At 36.6% G+C, this 17,905-nt stretch overlaps 1 protein-coding gene across 19 annotated transcripts in view; it reads right to left on the bottom strand.

The window, feature by feature from the left end:
• Positions 1–17,905, bottom strand: part of kaznb (kazrin, periplakin interacting protein b) — a 325,903-nt gene that overhangs the window by 20,213 nt on the left and 287,785 nt on the right. For 7 of the 19 annotated variants that reach the window (XR_012386897.1, XR_012386896.1, XR_012386898.1 and 4 more), the window contains 3 exons: positions 12,330–12,510; positions 11,134–11,267; positions 7,852–7,978 (listed from right to left, as the gene is read on the bottom strand). Coding sequence is in view for 13 of the 19 variants with exons in the window: in XM_017358249.3 (XP_017213738.1) it covers positions 7,852–7,978; positions 11,134–11,267; positions 12,330–12,510 (442 nt within the window). In the remaining 6 variants the exon portion in view is untranslated. Of the gene's footprint in view, positions 1–6,483; positions 7,979–11,105; positions 11,268–12,329; positions 12,511–17,905 lie in introns of those variants that run through there. The other 12 variants (XR_012386900.1, XR_012386899.1, XR_011017122.2 and 9 more) reach the window with 4 other exon arrangements.

Raw genomic sequence — 17,905 nt, forward strand, 5'->3', positions numbered from 1 at the left:
TTAAATAGACACTTAATGGAAGGGTTAGTTCACCTCAGAATGACATTTCTGTCATCATTTACTCACCCGCATGTCGTTTCAAACCCGTATGACTAAAGTTCATCTTCAGAACACATATCGAGGTATTTTTAATTAAAGCTGAGAGACTTTGAAAGTCCATTGAAAATCTGTTCTCTCAAAACTTTAGGCTATGCTTCTGAAAGGAATAAAAATAAATCTATACATATCAAACATCTAATCCAAATCTGCTGATGAAAAAATATAGCTTTAAAGTAATATCAGGAACTGTTTTCATTTATTTCATTTTTTCATATACTTTTGCTTAGCCATTAGCCAGAATCTGATGCTCAATCATACCAACTTGTAAAGGGGGTGAATAAAACTCATTGGTTCTAGCTTGAAGCAAGAATATTGGCGCGTCCCCTTTTACTATTAATACTGATACATAATGCTATAAACATTGATTCATTCATATTAATTAATAATAATAGATAGTACTATAAAAAGTTTGCTGATCAATATCTATATGCGAATAATACTGTCATTTGTACATAGTCTTCATAGTACTTGGATTAAAATGCTTAATTCATATGGATAAGTTTTTGATTAACGATAAGGTAGCTGGTTTCTGAAATGAAAACTTTGGAAATTTTCTAGTTAGTTCCGTTTTCAAAATATTAATATCATTTGATGATCTTCACTTCATGAAAATAAACTGGCTGAGATAACACATTTTTGTATTTTTCATAGTTTTAAATAGTTCTGACTTGAGTTTCATATAGATGCAGGGGCATCGGACTGGTGGCAAATAAAGTTTGTTTACATTATATTATTATTATTTGCCATGTTATTCGTTTTTTTAACTCTCTGAAAATAGACTGTGAAAATAAATCTTTATAAGTCTTGAGTTTTTGATTAGGTGTTGTGTTGTGGGGGGCCAGTCATTCATACAACAGTTCTGTCTGGTTTTTGAATCTGATTGTTAATAGACGTGCAATTTTTTGCCAGTAACAGCACTCGCCCAGCCTCTTAACCCTTCACCCTTGTGTATTACTCTGCCCACATACAGCGACAAGCAGAGAACACTCTAGAGTTTGACAAATATTGCTGCTGTTGGATATCATAATGTACTTTTAAAGCCTTTTTAGGCGAGGATGTAGTTGTTTAGTTTGCAACTATGCAGTTTGCATAGTTGTGCCTAAAAATAGTGCCTAAGTCAACGCGTTGGCAGCCATTAGCCTGTCTTTGAGCAAAAACAGTAGACGATGTTCATCCAGAAGATGGCAACAGAGACTGGATAATAAGCCCTAAGAGGAAAAACACAGTAATTTCAAACTACAGCTGATCAAATCATTATTAAACAAGTAAATGACTTTCTAAGTCAATCTCTCTCTTGTATGCTGTATTTATACTATAGTAATTTTGTGATCTCCCGATTGCAATTGAGAAATATCAGGGAGATATCTCTCTAGACCATTAGTCTCAAAATGCCACCAAGCAGGCTATTTGCTCCTCCTCCCTCCGGCCCGCAACTGACGTCAAAAATATATCAAGATTCGGCCCAAAAAGCATGTTTTGAATCAATATCATTGTGCAGTTGCAAATAGCCACTTGTGGTTTTGACCCCACCTACTGGACATATAAAGTACTGTACTATATATTCAGGTTACTTTCGGTTTCTCTCAGTGTGCAATCGAGAGTAGCATTACAGGCTGATTATTCCTGGGGCTGATTCAAACGTTGAAATATATGTTCGTAAGTGCTCTATTTTTACTAAATCTCTATTTTTGTAAATATTTAGGGGTTGTTTAATTATAATTGGTGTTATACCACCTGTACTTGTTATTCAAACACATCTCTATGGCTTATACGTTATGCTGGTGGTGAAAAAATTATCATTTTGCTAATATTTTAATCAAATGGTCTCATTAATAGATTTTCCTAATGTGCATATTGAGATTTTTATGAAATGTGCATTAGTAAAAATTTGACTGCTAGTTGAATTGAACATGTTAAAGTAAATGTGAATATATGCGTACAATTCACTTTTGTTGTAGTTTTACAAAAAAGAAAGATAGAATTGAGAAGTACAATTGCCAGTAAAGTTAATAAAGTTGCCCAAACTGTTTTCTGCTGTCTCATGCTATTTTAAACTTTTGATTAAGCAACAATTGATTGGGGCATTATAATAATAATTATTGTCCTATTAATAAATTGTAGTATTTTCATAGCAATCTAAAGTACCCCTGCAATATGAACAAGAAACAAAAAGAAGCTTTGATACTCTCAGGAAGAATGTCTGAGTGCATCAGCGACATCAGGCTTCCACTTTTTTCTTTTGCTTGAATGTTAAAACAGCCCTCCTATGTATTGTCAGTCACTGATATGGCCTCCAGCCCATTTGAGTTTGATACCCCTGTTGTAAACTGATGGCGTTTCATGCCCTCAGCCTTATAATCTTAAAATGTGAGCAAAATCACCTGTTTTGTCATCACTTTTGACATTACACTAGAGAATCAGTCAAATACTAGCTGTAAAGTGATGTTGGTGATTTGGTAATGGCTTCTGCTGTTCTGCCGTCAGCTGCAGATGTGAATGGAAGGCAGAAGAAAGTAGTTGCTCTTTTAAAAGGGTTTTGAGACTCTTTAGACACACGATTATGCCATCAAACTGTTGTATAAACGCAATATCACACTCATAGCAGTGCGATGTGGCTGCATATCGTCACTGGTGGGACAGTAAGTGCGGATGTACAGCCACATCACACTGCTACTCATGTGATATTGCTCATATATATGTATGCATTTTGTGATTCATGTTTTTTTTCTTTCATTTATGCTTTTGAATTGCATCATGGGATCTTTCCTCCAACAAAATGTTTGAAGTTAAAAAGTGAAAATATTGTCTGTGTTGGTGTTGTAAAGTACAACCAGGTACAAAAACCAGGTAATAAATTTCCAGTACTTTTCTGTTATTTTCAGACTTTATTCTCTATATAATACTTCCTAAAACAATACTGTTTTAAACTACTATATGTCAAATAAAGTCACTGTTAATCAGCACCGTTGAGTTGTCCATATCAAAAGTCAACCAAGCAGAGATCTGGGTCCCGTAATGCAATTCATAACTGTAAATAAATAAACACAAAAAAACCAGTGAATCATGAAATACGTATATATAATTCATTGTTTACTCTGTAAATATGATAATTCATGTTTTTAATTTTTTTGCTTTGTGTTCTTTAACACTGACACTGGAATTGGCTGTTCTACCTTCACTAATTGCAACTTGATCAATATAGAAATGTCTTTGTTTTTCTTCTCAAAAATTTACTATGACATGATTAGCTATGATTCCATTAGGCTATTTTCACATGACAGAAGTCTACTACTAGTGTTCAACAATGACAAATTGGACTTTTTAAATCAGTGCATTAAAAGTAAAGCTAAAATATAAGACATGTCCTAAGAAGAAAGGGTTAATCAGTGTTTGCCCCTAAAAAATTGTCAAATTTTTAAAAACACGAGGGTGAGCAAATGATAGAAGTCTAATTCTGGTGTGAAGTAACCCCTAAAATAAAATAAAAAACCAGTCATGAGATGATGTTTCGGGGAGAGGTGCTCATGACCGTGCTCATGTTTAGCATAACAGTGTACATGATAGACTTGTTCCAGTTGACATATTCATATGAGTTATGAATGTAGTATGTAGTTTGGGGCATTCTCATCCACTGAGGAAAGACAATGTTAGGACACGTGTTAACACAGATGGTGGGTCATTACAAATGAAGAGCAGAGCAGGGTCGCCCCAAACCACGGCAAACCCCAGAACAAGAGGGTTAAGAGGAAATTTCGCACACAAACACACACACACACACACACAGGGTCAAGAAGAAAGGCACATGGATGTTGGGTTATGTGTTTTTATTTTTAAAATAAGATTTACTTGTCGCTTTTTGTCGATTGAATGTCAGTCTGCTTGTTATTTCAAAGATATTGAAATGACCTCTTTCTTAATCTTTAAATAAAGTTCTTTAATCTCTTTAAACTCTTATATCTGACATATTCTACTTTACAAACCTTACAACATAAAGTCATTAGAGTGACACGAGGAATGAAGTTCAGTTTAATTTAAAAGATCCAGAAAATAAAAACCAATAAATTCAGTGCCACCAAGATGCAAAGGAAAGCTTGAAACGTAAAGTAATATGTGATATGGCAGCGAGACGGGAGTCATGACATCACTGGGTTCAACATTAATGGAAAAGAATGTTATGGAAGCAGGGTGTGTGATGAGTTTTTACAGACAGTCTGTTTGCACACGAGAAAAAGAAGAACAAAAATTTGTGAAAATATTCCTAGGTGTTTTCTTGTGATCTGCAAGCTGCACTATGACCTTTTGGCACTTTGTTGATGTAAAGTCGGCACCTGGTTTGAGTACATTCCAGATCTGCGCGGAAACAAACTTCCCCCATATCACTTAAAAATCAAACATATTCCTTAGAGGCTATAAAATGTAGGATACTTTCAAAATGGAAACAGTCTAATAAATAATGCTACATGTCTTTTAGCAAATAGGGGCAGTCACTTTGGACCGCACAAAATAATAGCTCGGACAAGGCCAGACTAATGCGTACTGTAACTTCAGTCCAATTTGAACTGAATCACTTTATCTTTTCTCTGCAATCTATCATCATAATGGAACTAAATGACCTACAATATTATTTACGATGTCTTTCCTGACTATAAAGTAGCTTGTGGGAGGTGTTCAGTTCACATTTGTCAAGATTAAAATGATCCTTGGTGCAGCCTTGCAAGAAGTGCGTTAAAATGCGTAATAAAAAAACTGCTGTCAAACGATCGTTGTCCTGGTTCGGCAGCTGAGTGTAACTCTGAGGTAAACATACAAAATTTCATCAGCTAAAGTGCGACCACATTTAGCGGTGCTTTGCCAAATTTAACGGACCAAATCCATGCGTTCAGGAGCTTTGCATGAGAGTGATAAAGTTGGTCACACAATCAACAACAGAAAACTGTTTGATTTGAAATATTTTTTGTAGGTTGTGCTTTATAAATCGCTAGATGGATCCACAAAATCTGGCAGAAGTTTTGCTAATGTGACTGCACCGTTATGCAGACGTTCCTCAGCGATTTGATTACCGCGATGAACAGCTAAGGCAAACATCATTTAGAAAACCATCTGATCTGGATGTCACTGAGCAGATCCTAATGTTAAACATTAAAGGTGCACTCAGTCATTATTAGTTAATATAGCCTAGCCATTTTAAACATTTTAATAATAAATAGTTGGATTGATAAAAGCAAAAAAGTAATATTAGCTTGTCAAATACTGTAGTTACATTTTCCCCCTAAATTCTGTACATTTTGTACACAAAATTTGAATGTTTATATTAAAAAAAATGTACGTTTGGTTATTTGAAATCAAGAAAGTTGTTTACAATTACTGGCCACAATTAATTACCAACAACCTGTATATTTGGTTGCTGATAACCGATAATAATGCTGATAAAAGCAAATCAATCGTATACTATGACATGATTGGCTACGACTTGTTTAGGCTATTTTTAAATGACAGAAGTCTACTACTAGTGTTCAGGAATGAAGACTTTTTAAGAAAATGAAATACAGAACACGTTTTTTTTTCTTAAGTCAGTGCACTAAAAATAAAGCTAAAATGTGAGATTGACCTGGGAAGATAGGGACATTTCTTTATCCTAAATACACCTTAGTCAGTGTTTGCCCCTAAAAAACTGTTTTACAATCACTGGTCCACATTGTGATTTGATTAGGCTTATAGGGCTATTTTTGGTTTGATGTGCGCATTTTGGGCAATACCGATATAATAATAAAAAGCAATAATAACCGGAAATAATCTTTTATCATCAAATAACTTGTTTCTCAGTGGCCCAATAGAAATAGAATTAAAAATGAGCATGTATTAGCTGATACGGATATGGTCATGTAATTTCAACATGGCCCCAATAAATCAGTTTTCATTAGATGCACATCTCATGTGGTTAGACCAGCATGATTATTCGTTTCTAAACCCAAATCGTTATTTGAAAGGGTGCACTTTTCAAATAGCAAAAGCTGTGATTAAATCAATGCACTATCAAATATGATAACACACATATCGTTTTGGACAGTTCGGACAGCTTATCCTGAACATTACCCTGAACAATGTGAAAAATGTAACACAATCTAAATGTAAATATATATATATATATATATATATATATATATATATATATATATATATATATATATATATATATATATATATATATACATATAAGATTTTATATATAATTAATTTAATAGAATTTAGAATACTGTAGTTCTTTATTGGAAAAAATGGCAAAAGTGTCTACATTCACATGGACATCAGCAATCAAATTATTTGCCTTTATCTGAATAAGACAATAATATGATCAAGATGTTTACAGGAGTTGCTTCTTGAACGTTTCTTTTATGATCCTGTTTTACATGTTATAGCACATAATTCGATTAACATTATTGCATTACCATGCTATCTACGTTTCCTCCAGAGTTTCATGTAATTTCGCTTTCATGTAATTTCATTTTTAATTTGTCGATTTTAACTGCGGTTTGGCACATTCATTTTCATTTAGGAACATTTCATGCATGCCCCCTGTGACAAAAGAGATATTGGATGCAAGTTTGCTGCTGGAGAAGTTTAGTTTTAATGGAATTTGACATCCTATCACAAAAAGTGGTGAAAATCCTAAACGACGGTAATAATTTGATTGCGGTGTTTACATGTCTGAACTGCACTTCAATAATGCGACTAAAATCGGTCCTCCACATGTCTTTATTCGATTTCTGTTTAGTTTAATTCTGACTTTAATCAGATTAAATTATTTAAAAATCACTGTTTACATGGTAGACTCTTAATCAGAGTATTGTTTTAATAGTATTAAAATCGGATTATTGGTGTCCGTGTAAACATGCTCAATGTTTAAGAGGTTTTTTTAAATAAACAGTAGCACTGTGTAGAATACTTTGGGATTATGCCTGGCCTTTCTTTGGTGCTGTTAAAACCACCACATCAAACCTGCAGCTCTTTTATGAAATAGTGGTAAATCAAATTTTGAATTGTACATTTTGATCAAATAAAACACAATTGGATTTTTTCTCCAAATCGTGCAGCCCTACATGCGATCATGTTTGTCGTCCTCAAATGACTGAGTGCACCTTTGAATCTTACAGATGGACCTCGCACTGTGGTGTATGGAGACAGCCTGGAGCTCTTGGGTTCATGGTAAAAGCAGTCATGAAAAAGAAGCATTCCACATGAAGACATCAGCAAACACAAGGTGCACAAGAGTTCCTATTTACAAATGCTCAGCAGTAATTCAAGTTTCCAGTTTATAAAAAAAGAGACATATATTACCACAAATAAAGCATTATTATAACAGCATAAACATATTCACACGCAAATGATCCCATGTATATATTTATATGAATGTAAACATATGTACATATGCATACATATATAAATATATATTTCATTTACATAGATGTTTCTTTTAAGTGTCGTTATGTACATTTCAAGGAGGCAGCAGTTCTTCCTCTTTCCTGTATTTTCACTGGGATTACATTTGAAGGCACACACAAACGCTTGTGCACACTCACACACTTTAACTCATACATTTTCAGGCATACGTCCACATGCACACACACACACACACACACACACACACACACACACACACACACACACACACACACACACATAGCTAAACGCTCACACCATAGCATTATCACCAGTCAGCATCCTCCTCTATATAGTAATCAGGGGTGGAAGTACCATCAAACAGGCCCGGATCCAAGGACTTGCGCTGAGATTTTCCCCGGGCAAACACTCGAGAAAGTGAGCCGAGACTCATCTTCTCCTTCTTCTTCTTACGCTTCTGGTCCTCGAGGTCCTCCATGGACTGAAGCAAGAAGAAGAAGAAAGGGCAGAAACAGAGACAGCGAGAGAGAAAGGAGAAGAGAGAATAGAAAAATAATGGTGGACATACGAGGACAGGTCAGTTGTGTGGTTACATCAGAAATCTCAGGAATATCTGCTCTTGCTCATCAGCACAGCTTCAGGGGTTCAGACACTTTATGCTTTTTCATAATTGTTTGCTCTACTAAAGCTGTCCCTGCTGTATGACTGTAGAAACGTACAGTATTATTAAAAAAGTACAAATGGAGCACTCGCAGAAATAAGAGAGGCAGGAATAATAATGCTCAGTATGATGACTGATGAAACAGTCAATTAGCTGGATACATTTCTGGTCAGCAGAGATGAGATTTTTTGTGTGTGTGTGTGTTATTATGATTTTGTTGATTATACCCTCTAAAAAAACTTAAATCTAACAGGCAGTCCAGCAAAACCAGTCTGGAAGAGGAGCAAAGCAGTATATGCTCCATGTTAAAACTAGTACAATATAATTTGCTGGACTGATTTGAAGGATCAAAATCCATTTAAAACTACCCAACAGACCAGCTCAACCTGGCTCTGAGAAACAACTAAGCTACCCCTACATAGCCAAAATGCAGTAACTACATACTTTACACTTTAAAGATAGTTTTTTTGCACCAACCAGTCACATTGTGGGTAGATAAGTCATTTACTCCTATGAAGCAGGACACCACTGAACCAGTAGACATTGTCACAGAACAGAACAGATATCACAACAGCAAACTCTGTTTTGACCAATTGTGTAGTTACTGTGCTTTGCCTTCAGATGGCAGTATAGGCTTCTAGATATTTTGGCAATTTTAAACTGCCTTTTTTTTTTAAACTGGTCTCTCAGTCTAAGCACCCAAAAGCCCAAACTGGCACAGACAGGCGGAAAGAGGAGCAAACTGGTACAGGCTCTCTACTGAGACCAGTCTGAAATAGTTTGCTCGTCAAGACTGGTCTTTCAGCCTGGCCAGTATGAAAACCTTTTTACTAACTGCAAACTGATCAGCTGTACTAGCCTGGACACTACAACTGATCCAATATGTAAGTCGTGCCTAATACATGCCTAATACACATAGATATATAGACTAGATATCGCATACGGACCCTGAGCATGCACCAATAGCGCCGCCACATTTGTACAGTGCTCCCAGGACAAATGTCATTCAGCCGGACTAGTCAACACTAAGGCCAATATGAAGATGCTGGACTTACAGGTGTAGTAACAAGCAAACAAAGAAAACAAAGCACAAAGGCAGAACATTTCATAGGTAAGATTTAATTTTTTACGATTTTTGTATGTTACGAACTTTTGTGCTAAACAAGTAACGTTATTGATGATATTACAGTCTCTTACTGCACTGACCATGAGGCAAAGTAGCACCAACTCGCACTAAATACCAGTCTTATGCTAGTTTTGTTGAATAAATTCAGCAAACAATGTAAATAAAATATGACAAGATGCTGCACTGCAAGAAACTTGTATTATTGTCGGCTAAGTGAAACGGTCGTTCGTAACGAAGATTAATTCACAAACGAATCGCTCCCTCCGTTAGAATGAGAAGTGAAAGCAGGAGAGGGGGTGTGTTTCAGGACACGGATTAGATTAAATTTAACAGGGAGAGAGGATAATACATTTCCATACATATAAAAAAATATTTGCATACTGACCACCGGGAAAACTCCTGATCATATATATATATATATATATATATATATATATATATATATATATATATATATATATATATATATATATATATATATATATATATATATATATATATATATATATCTCAGGCTCTGGATGGCTAGTCCTCCACTGCACCTTGGTACCACATTCATTTCAAAAGAGTGCTACCCTGTACTAAAATGGCGGCTCTATTGATGCATTCCTTCCAGTAGACAACAATAGCGTAGGCAACATCTATGCAAATATCTATGAGTAATACAAGCATCACAATATTTAGTTCACGCCAAAAAATGAAAGTTATGTTATTACAATGTAGCATTACATGTTGTTAAAACCCTCTGCGATCTTTGCTTGTCTTCAGAATACTTTAGATATTTTAGGTAAAATCTGAGAGTTCCCTCATCTTCTATATACAGCAATGGTCTCAACTCGATCAAAGTCCAGAGTGTTACTCGAAACATCCTAAAAGGCATCTTCAGTGGTTTAGTTGGAATATTATCAAGAATGCTTTTGTGTTCACATGAAACAAAAATAATGTTTTTTTTCCCTCAGTGTCAGTATATTGTGCATGTTCAGGAGAGTACTGTGCACTGATGTACATGGATATCACGGATGCCCATGCGCAACATTCTCTGTTTGGAAAAAAAAAAGCACAGCTTTATTCAAGGTATACGTCAGAGGCACGATGAAGCACGACACAGGAGCACAGCACTCTTGTTAATGTGCACCATATCAACACTGAGGAGAAGAAACTTTAACAAAATAATTATTCACATCTTATTTGCTCAAAAAAAAGTATGCTTGTAGCTTTCTAACATCCTGACTGAACCGCTGAAGGCAAATAGTCTGTTTTGAGGATATATTTCTTTTTCTAAACTTTAAAGGAGTTGGAAGCTTGCTGCCTATGGAGGATTGGGAAGCTCTAAGACTTCACCTAAAATATCTTAATCTGTGTTCTGAAGATTAACGAACGTCTCGGGGGTTTGGAACAACACGAAGGCAAGAAATTAATAAGAACATTTTTATTGAACTAACACTTTAAGCTTAAAAAAAATGCTTAAAAAGATAAACATTACTTTGGGAAAAAACTGAGCTAAAGTAATACAATTTTAATTCTAACACTTAATTAAAATGAATTAAAATATATTTCAACAGTTAAATTTTTTTTATTTAAACAATACTTAAATAACATTTGATTTTTCAGGCCAAAATGTGCTCAAAACTACCCATCTGGTTCAGTCTTATGGAGCGTGACTACAATCCTCAAAAGCTCCAAACAGTATTTTATTTACTTATTTATTTATCAGCATAACCCTCCATCAAGCCCCTGAAGCCATGCTAATGAGCAGCGCAGGGACTGAATATTTGAGTAGAGTGAAGGTGGAGATAAAAACAAGTTGGGAAGGCTGATTACTTGGTCGGGGGTGCCAGGCAGCTCTTACATTGCAGAGAGAGTGAGTCCTGTGGCGGGGCGAGTTGATGTCGCTCGGGGTGGACGAGCGGTCGCCGTCAGCAGCCGAAGCGTCCGAGATGATGGAGGGCTGACGCGAGTGACAGGGGCTGATCCTCAAAGCAGCTGCACAATACAAGACAGCTGTGAGAGTGGGCTAAAACAGTGGTTCCCAGCATTTTTTTTCCCAGTATAGCCCTATTTTTACTTTCCAAATCCTTAACGACACCCACCCACCCCAAATTAATTGTGAATAATTGCATATTTATGTGAGGTTATGTTCACATAATAACTTTGGGTATACAGTGTATATTTTATATGTATATATAAATACACATTGGCATACATAAATAAAAATATAATATGTTCATTCACCGGCCATTTATTAGGTACACCTGTCCAACTGTTTGTAAACGCACAATTTCAATCAGCCAATCACATGTCATCAACTCAATGCATTTAGGCAGGTAGACATGGTAAATCAGCTACAGATCAAATTGAGCATCAGAATGGGGAACTAAGTTGATTTAAGTGACTTTGAACATGGAATGTTTGTTGGTGATAGATGGGCTGGACTGAGTATTTTAGAAACTGCTGATCTACTGGGATTTTCATGCACAACCATCTCTAGGGTTTAAAGAGAATGGTCTAAATGAGCGGCAGTTTTGTAGGCGCAAATGCCTTGTTGATGCCAAAGAATGCCCAGACTGGTTTGAGCTGATAGAAAGGCAACAGTAACTAAAATAACCACTCTTTACATGGACTCCACAGTCACCAGATCTCAATCCAATAGAGCACCTTTGGCATGTGGTGGAATGGGAGATTTGCATAATGCATGTGCAGCCGACAAATCTGCAGAAACTGTGTGATGCTGTCATGTCAATATGAACCAAAATCTCTGAGAAATATTTCCAATACCTTGTTAAATGTATGCCACGACGGATTATGGCAGTTCTGAAGGCAAAAGGGGGTCCAACCCGGTACTAGTAAGTGTACCCAATAAAGTGGCCAGTGAGTGTATATCTAACAATATTATATATAAATACTAAAATATATGTAAATAAAATATGTACAAGTATATTCATTTATGTTTGTGTGCATTTATTTATAAAACATACATTTTATCAAGCTATGGATAGACATGGAAAGAAGACATTGAGTGTGTATGGTGTTTTTGCGGGCCAGTACCTTGCCTGTCTGCGGGATGCGAGTGGTACAGGGTCTGTTGGCTCTGTCTGATGGCTGCAGTGAGAGGAAGGTCTGCCTGCATCACCCACTCCTGACTGCCGTTGACCACTGGCTCTGATGGCATTGCCAGAGAGTGACGCTTTGGCACGTCTTTAGTGAGGGTGGCCAGAGACTGCTTCGCCTGATACCAAAAACAGCGAAGACACATGCACGCACGCACGCACACACACACACACACACACACACACACACACACACACACACACACACACACACACACACATTATAGTTGTGTACATAAGATGATTTATATAATTGGGTGTTACATTCTGAGACCTACGTTGCTTTGATCTACAAATTAAAAATCATATTATTGATGTATAAGTTTCATAAAAAATAGTTTTTATGTCCTCCAGCCTTATAAAGTCACATGATCATTGTTAACATTTTTCAGAATTAAGTATTTTTAACCCTTGTGCACTGTTTAAATTTACTACCCTTTTGTTATGTTCAGGATGAAAACATCCACTAAGTTAAACTGCTGTAAAATGTATCAGACAAATTGTTTAGAAAATTTACAGGATTTAAACTCTTTAATTGCCAAATTCACAAATGATGCCACTGATTTGGTAAAAAAAACAAACACACAAAATGGCTTCTTTTCAATATAAAAAGTAATTGTGGACTGGATTTCTTTACCCTTTTATCACAGTCTTGGACATGTAAAACATTAGTACCAACACTGACTTGATGCAGTGTTAGATTTTCATTTTCTCTCTCTAATTTGGAGTTTGTGGTTGTTTTTGCCCTATTGACTTCCATTATAGCCACGTTTGATGGCGCATAAAAACACAGTCTTTGTTTTGAGAGGGTGCATGAGCTCTCGTTCTGCCTCCTGTAAGCTGTTTTAATGCGTACACCAACCCCACCCCTAACCCTACCCCCAGTGACATCACTCGTAGAAGAAGTGCAAAAAAGGTGGAGCTCAAGCTTAAGCTTCCCCTCGCTGGAGCTCAGCTCGCCCAAATGGCTCTGCAGCGAGCACCAGTTGTTTGTTTTAGTTTACTCCATGTAATTCTGATAGCTGAGATGCATATTTTGATTTTCTCAGACACATAATGGTAAGTGCGCAAAGGTCCCTCTCACAAACATATAGAGTTCAGAGTCCATATAAAGTCCAGAAACTAAGCTTTTTTGTATAGACCTATCTAAAGGGTTAATGGTTCCAACTGATGATCAACAGTAAAAATGACAAATTATCTCTTGCCAACAGGGAAAACCACCAACAACCAAAAATGCATGATTAAATGGTGTCATGTTTTTGTGATAAAAAATGTGGTTATAATGGAAGTCAATGGGGCAAGAACAGCCAAAAAGACCATGTCCAGGACTTTGATAAAAGGTAAAAAAATATCCAGTCCACAATTGCTTTTTATAATGTGTTATTTTCATTAAACTGGTGACATCTTTTCTGAATTTGGCAATTAAAGAGTTAAAACTCTGTAGTTTTCTAAACGATTTAGTAGTTTTGATCAAGACTGAGTTGATTAACAGATTTTTGCAACAAAATAAATAAATAAATATATATATTTGATGCATTTTTACAGCAGTTTACTTTAGTGGATGTTTTCATCTCTAACAAAACAAGTTAATGTGCCCAGAGTGTATTGTTAATTTTATTATTATTATTTTTTTAAAATTCAAAGCATTTTCTCAAAATATGTGTAAAAAATAAGATTTGTCACAAAAATCCTTCCACTAGATGAAACACAGAAAAGAAGTGAGAAGTGCATTTATTTTGCTCAAACTAAATAACATTGTTCATGTTGCTTAATTTGTTGATTTTGCTAGCGCACATTGTTATCTCAGTTAATCCACTGAAAAAACAATTGTTTTGCTAATCTTCAAGTAAATCTTCAATCAAAGTCTGGCCATTTTCTTCTGCATTCCTTCTGTCGACGTCAGTTTGACAGCTTCAGCCACAATTTTCTTAACCATACCCCTAATACTGTTAGTTTGCTAAGAGGTAATAATTAGGGGTGTGATGAGATCTCGGGCTTTGAGATCTCGCAAGACTCAATTGCGACGAGATTTCTCGTCGAGGTGAAAAGTTGTCTCATAGTTGTAATGTTATGATGTAGCGCGAGGGTGAATTTAGCACTGAAGATTGGAGGCAGAATTGGATTTGAAACCCAAATTAAGTGCTTTGTACACACTTGGCTGTTTTGGTGTTGCGCATCACTCATTTGCTTGGGAGGATGTGACATTTTTTTTCACTGGTGTTCAAAGGTTGCGATTTTTCCAAAAGCAAAGGCTGTTACAACTGCAGCCACACATACTGGCTTGCGGCATCAAATTCCATTAAAACGGCTCTCTCCTTTCAGTCCATACTCTCATCAGAGTTTGTCCAATTAGTGGGGTTTATAGCAAATTATTGTCAGTAACTGCATGTCCTTTATGGCGTAATTCATTAAAATAGAAGTAAAATAACATTCATTACAAGTTAATTTAAAAAAAAGCACTTAAATAGTTTTGCAGTTTGTAATTTTTAGTTGAATAAAAGTTTCATCTCAATCCAATCTCATGAAGTAAGAATCTCATCACACCCCTAGTAGTAATGCACAAAAAGAAAGCCCCGCCCCCAACACAATATTCATTTTCAGTTGGAAGTACATCAACATACTAAAATAAAAATCTCAACAGCTTCCGGTTTATGTGGATTTTAAACACAATTAAATAAAAGTCAATAAATATAAAAAAAAAATATTAAAAGAAAAGTAAAAATAAAAGAAGTTCTAAAATTCTAAATAAACTGAGAACTGCAGTAAATCTAAAACTGCAGTAAAACTAAAACTGAATAATAAAATATTGTCAAAATCAAGACATTTGCATAGCAAACACATTATCTCAGGTTTAACAACAAAAAAAATTGGAGCTCCCTGCACATTAATAAAGTTGACTTTTTCCCATTCCCCAAATTCTAGTTGTACAAGTAACCAAAAATCTAGCCCATCAGATTGCTAGGGGGGAAAAAAGATAATCTCACTATCTCAGTGGGAGTGAAATCATTAGTTCGCTTGAAATACTTTGCGTGTGTGTGTGTCTGTGTGTGTGTAGTAATGGTGGGGCACACGGGCACAACAGATTAGGAAGATGAAGTGAATAATGATGCCATTACTGCACTGTCGACAGCCATGTGCCTCTTCATGGGAGTTTTGAGTGACTGCGTGTGTCCATACGCATGTTTGCACATCCTAATGCCAAGCCAGCAAAACGTAAAATTGCATAATGCAGATCAGCTGGAGTCCCATGATCCATCTGTGGATCTTAACTGATGAATGTTGAGGCTGATTTATCTGCGGTTCAAGCCGCTGAGGTGACATTTGAGGGCCTCCAATGATAAGACAAGTGGAGAATGGGTTAATAAGGACATATTATGCACCATTTTACAAGATGTGGTGTTCCCAGAATGTGTGCAGAATTTCAGTTTAAAAGACCCCACAGATCATTAATTATAGCTTGTCAAATTCGTCCTTTTTTGGGTTTGAACAAAAACACGCTGCTTTTGAGTGTGACCCTTTAAATGCAAATGAGCTGCAGCTTTCCAGAAGCAGGTGTAGCCTTTATGCTATTCTGACACTCCAGAAACAAAACAAGTGAATCTCACACAGCTAAAATGTTAAAGGATTAAAGCCTCACATTTAAACTAGTGTCAGATAATAATGGAGAAGAAGAAGTTTACAACTTCTGGACAAAAGCAGCATGTTTCTGAATGGTTAGTGAATAAATGTATGCAGTTGTTGTTGTGGAGTAAATTTGATTAAAATCATTAACTAGCATGCTACTGGTCTATTCTGATGAGCTGGCTTTTGCAAATAACATTACACTATTAATATGCTATAATGTTATTCATTCATTCATTTTAATCAGCCTTTCTGAGGCCAGGTCGCAGGGGCAGCAATCGTAGATGAGACACTTCCTCCAGCACCTCTAGGGGGATCCCAAGTCGTTCCAAGGCCAGCTGAGAGACATATTCCCTCCAGCATATCCTGGGTCTTCCTGAGGCCTCCTCCCGCTGGAACATGCCTGGAACACCTCTATAGGTAGGCGTCCATGATGCATCTGAAACAGATGCCCGAGCCACCTCAGCTGACTTCGCTCGATGTGGAGGAGCATTTGCTCTACTCTGAGCCACTGCTCGGGTGACAGAGCTCCTCACCCTGTGAAGGAAACTCATTCCGGCTGCTTTTATTCGAGATCTTGTCCTTTCAGACATGACCCAAAGCTCATGACCATAGGTGAGAGTAGATACGTAGATTTGCCTTTTGGCTCAACTCTTTCTTTAACACTACGGACCATTACATGGACCACATTACTGCTGACACTGCACCAATCCAACTGTCAATCTCATGCTCCATCCCTCCCTCACAACTCCAAGATACTTGAACTCCTCCACCTGGGGTAAGGACTTTCCTCCACCCAGGAGATGGCAAACTACATTTTTCTGGTGGAGCTGGAGGGGGTCTGATTCGGGGACCTCAGGATTTCATCCCTGTTATTCACAGACAATGTTGTTCTGTTGGCTTCATCGAACGTGGATCTTCAGCATGCACTGGGGCGGTTTGCTGCCGAGTGTGACGTGGCTGGGATGAGAGCCAGCACCTCCAACTCTGAGGCCATACTGCTATAATGTTATCTTCACAAAAAGCTTAAGTCAGTTGCCTGACTATAATAAATATGTGTTTGTGAATTATGCTGATGGTGGGCATTTTTAAAATGAAATTAATCTACCATGAGTAGCTCCTGTCTCTATGAATAAAGTCAGAGACAATTATAACTTCAGGGTTTATACACATTTTATCTATTAAAATTCCATGACTTTTCCATATTTCCTTCAAGACTTTCAAGTTAATTTTCATGACCTAATGTTTCATGCAATTTCTACATATGCGTGGTAAAAACAATACATGCTAAAATTTCTTACAGCATATCGTAAAACATGCAACAATCTATTTAGTTTCAGTTCATATTCATTCATTCATTCATTTATTTATCATTTATTTATTCATTCATTCATTCATTCATTCATTCATTCATTCATTCATTTATTCATTCATTCATTCATTCATTCCACTTAAGTTCGTCATGTAAATAGCAAATACGCCATGGCGCAACGCAACTGACTCTTAAAGGGAATGGGAGATGAGACTCTGATTGGTTTATTTTCAAAACACACCTATAACTCATTAAAAATAAGCTCAACCCTTTTAAACCATGTGCCGCCGCGGAAATCGAATTTTTCCGTCCTTAAATTAGCAAAAGTGGATTCTGACATGCCGTAATTGCTTTTGCGCAACTGATGCGGATGTGTCCCCAGAATGTGTGTAATCCATGCTCTTTGCGCATGGATCGTCAAAATAGAGCCCAAGATGAATTATATATTACGTTTACCAACTATAGTGAGATGAAATCCAGTGGAAGATCCTTGAAGAACTGTCCGATGTGCTCTGCTCTCATCTGGGGAGGTGTGCTTAAAGCACCCACTGACTGCCTGGAGCTCAGACAAGTGCATATGC

Source organism: Danio rerio, chromosome 11 (genome assembly GCF_049306965.1).
Source record: "Danio rerio strain Tuebingen ecotype United States chromosome 11, GRCz12tu, whole genome shotgun sequence".
In the NCBI taxonomy this organism is placed as follows: domain Eukaryota; kingdom Metazoa; phylum Chordata; class Actinopteri; order Cypriniformes; family Danionidae; genus Danio; species Danio rerio.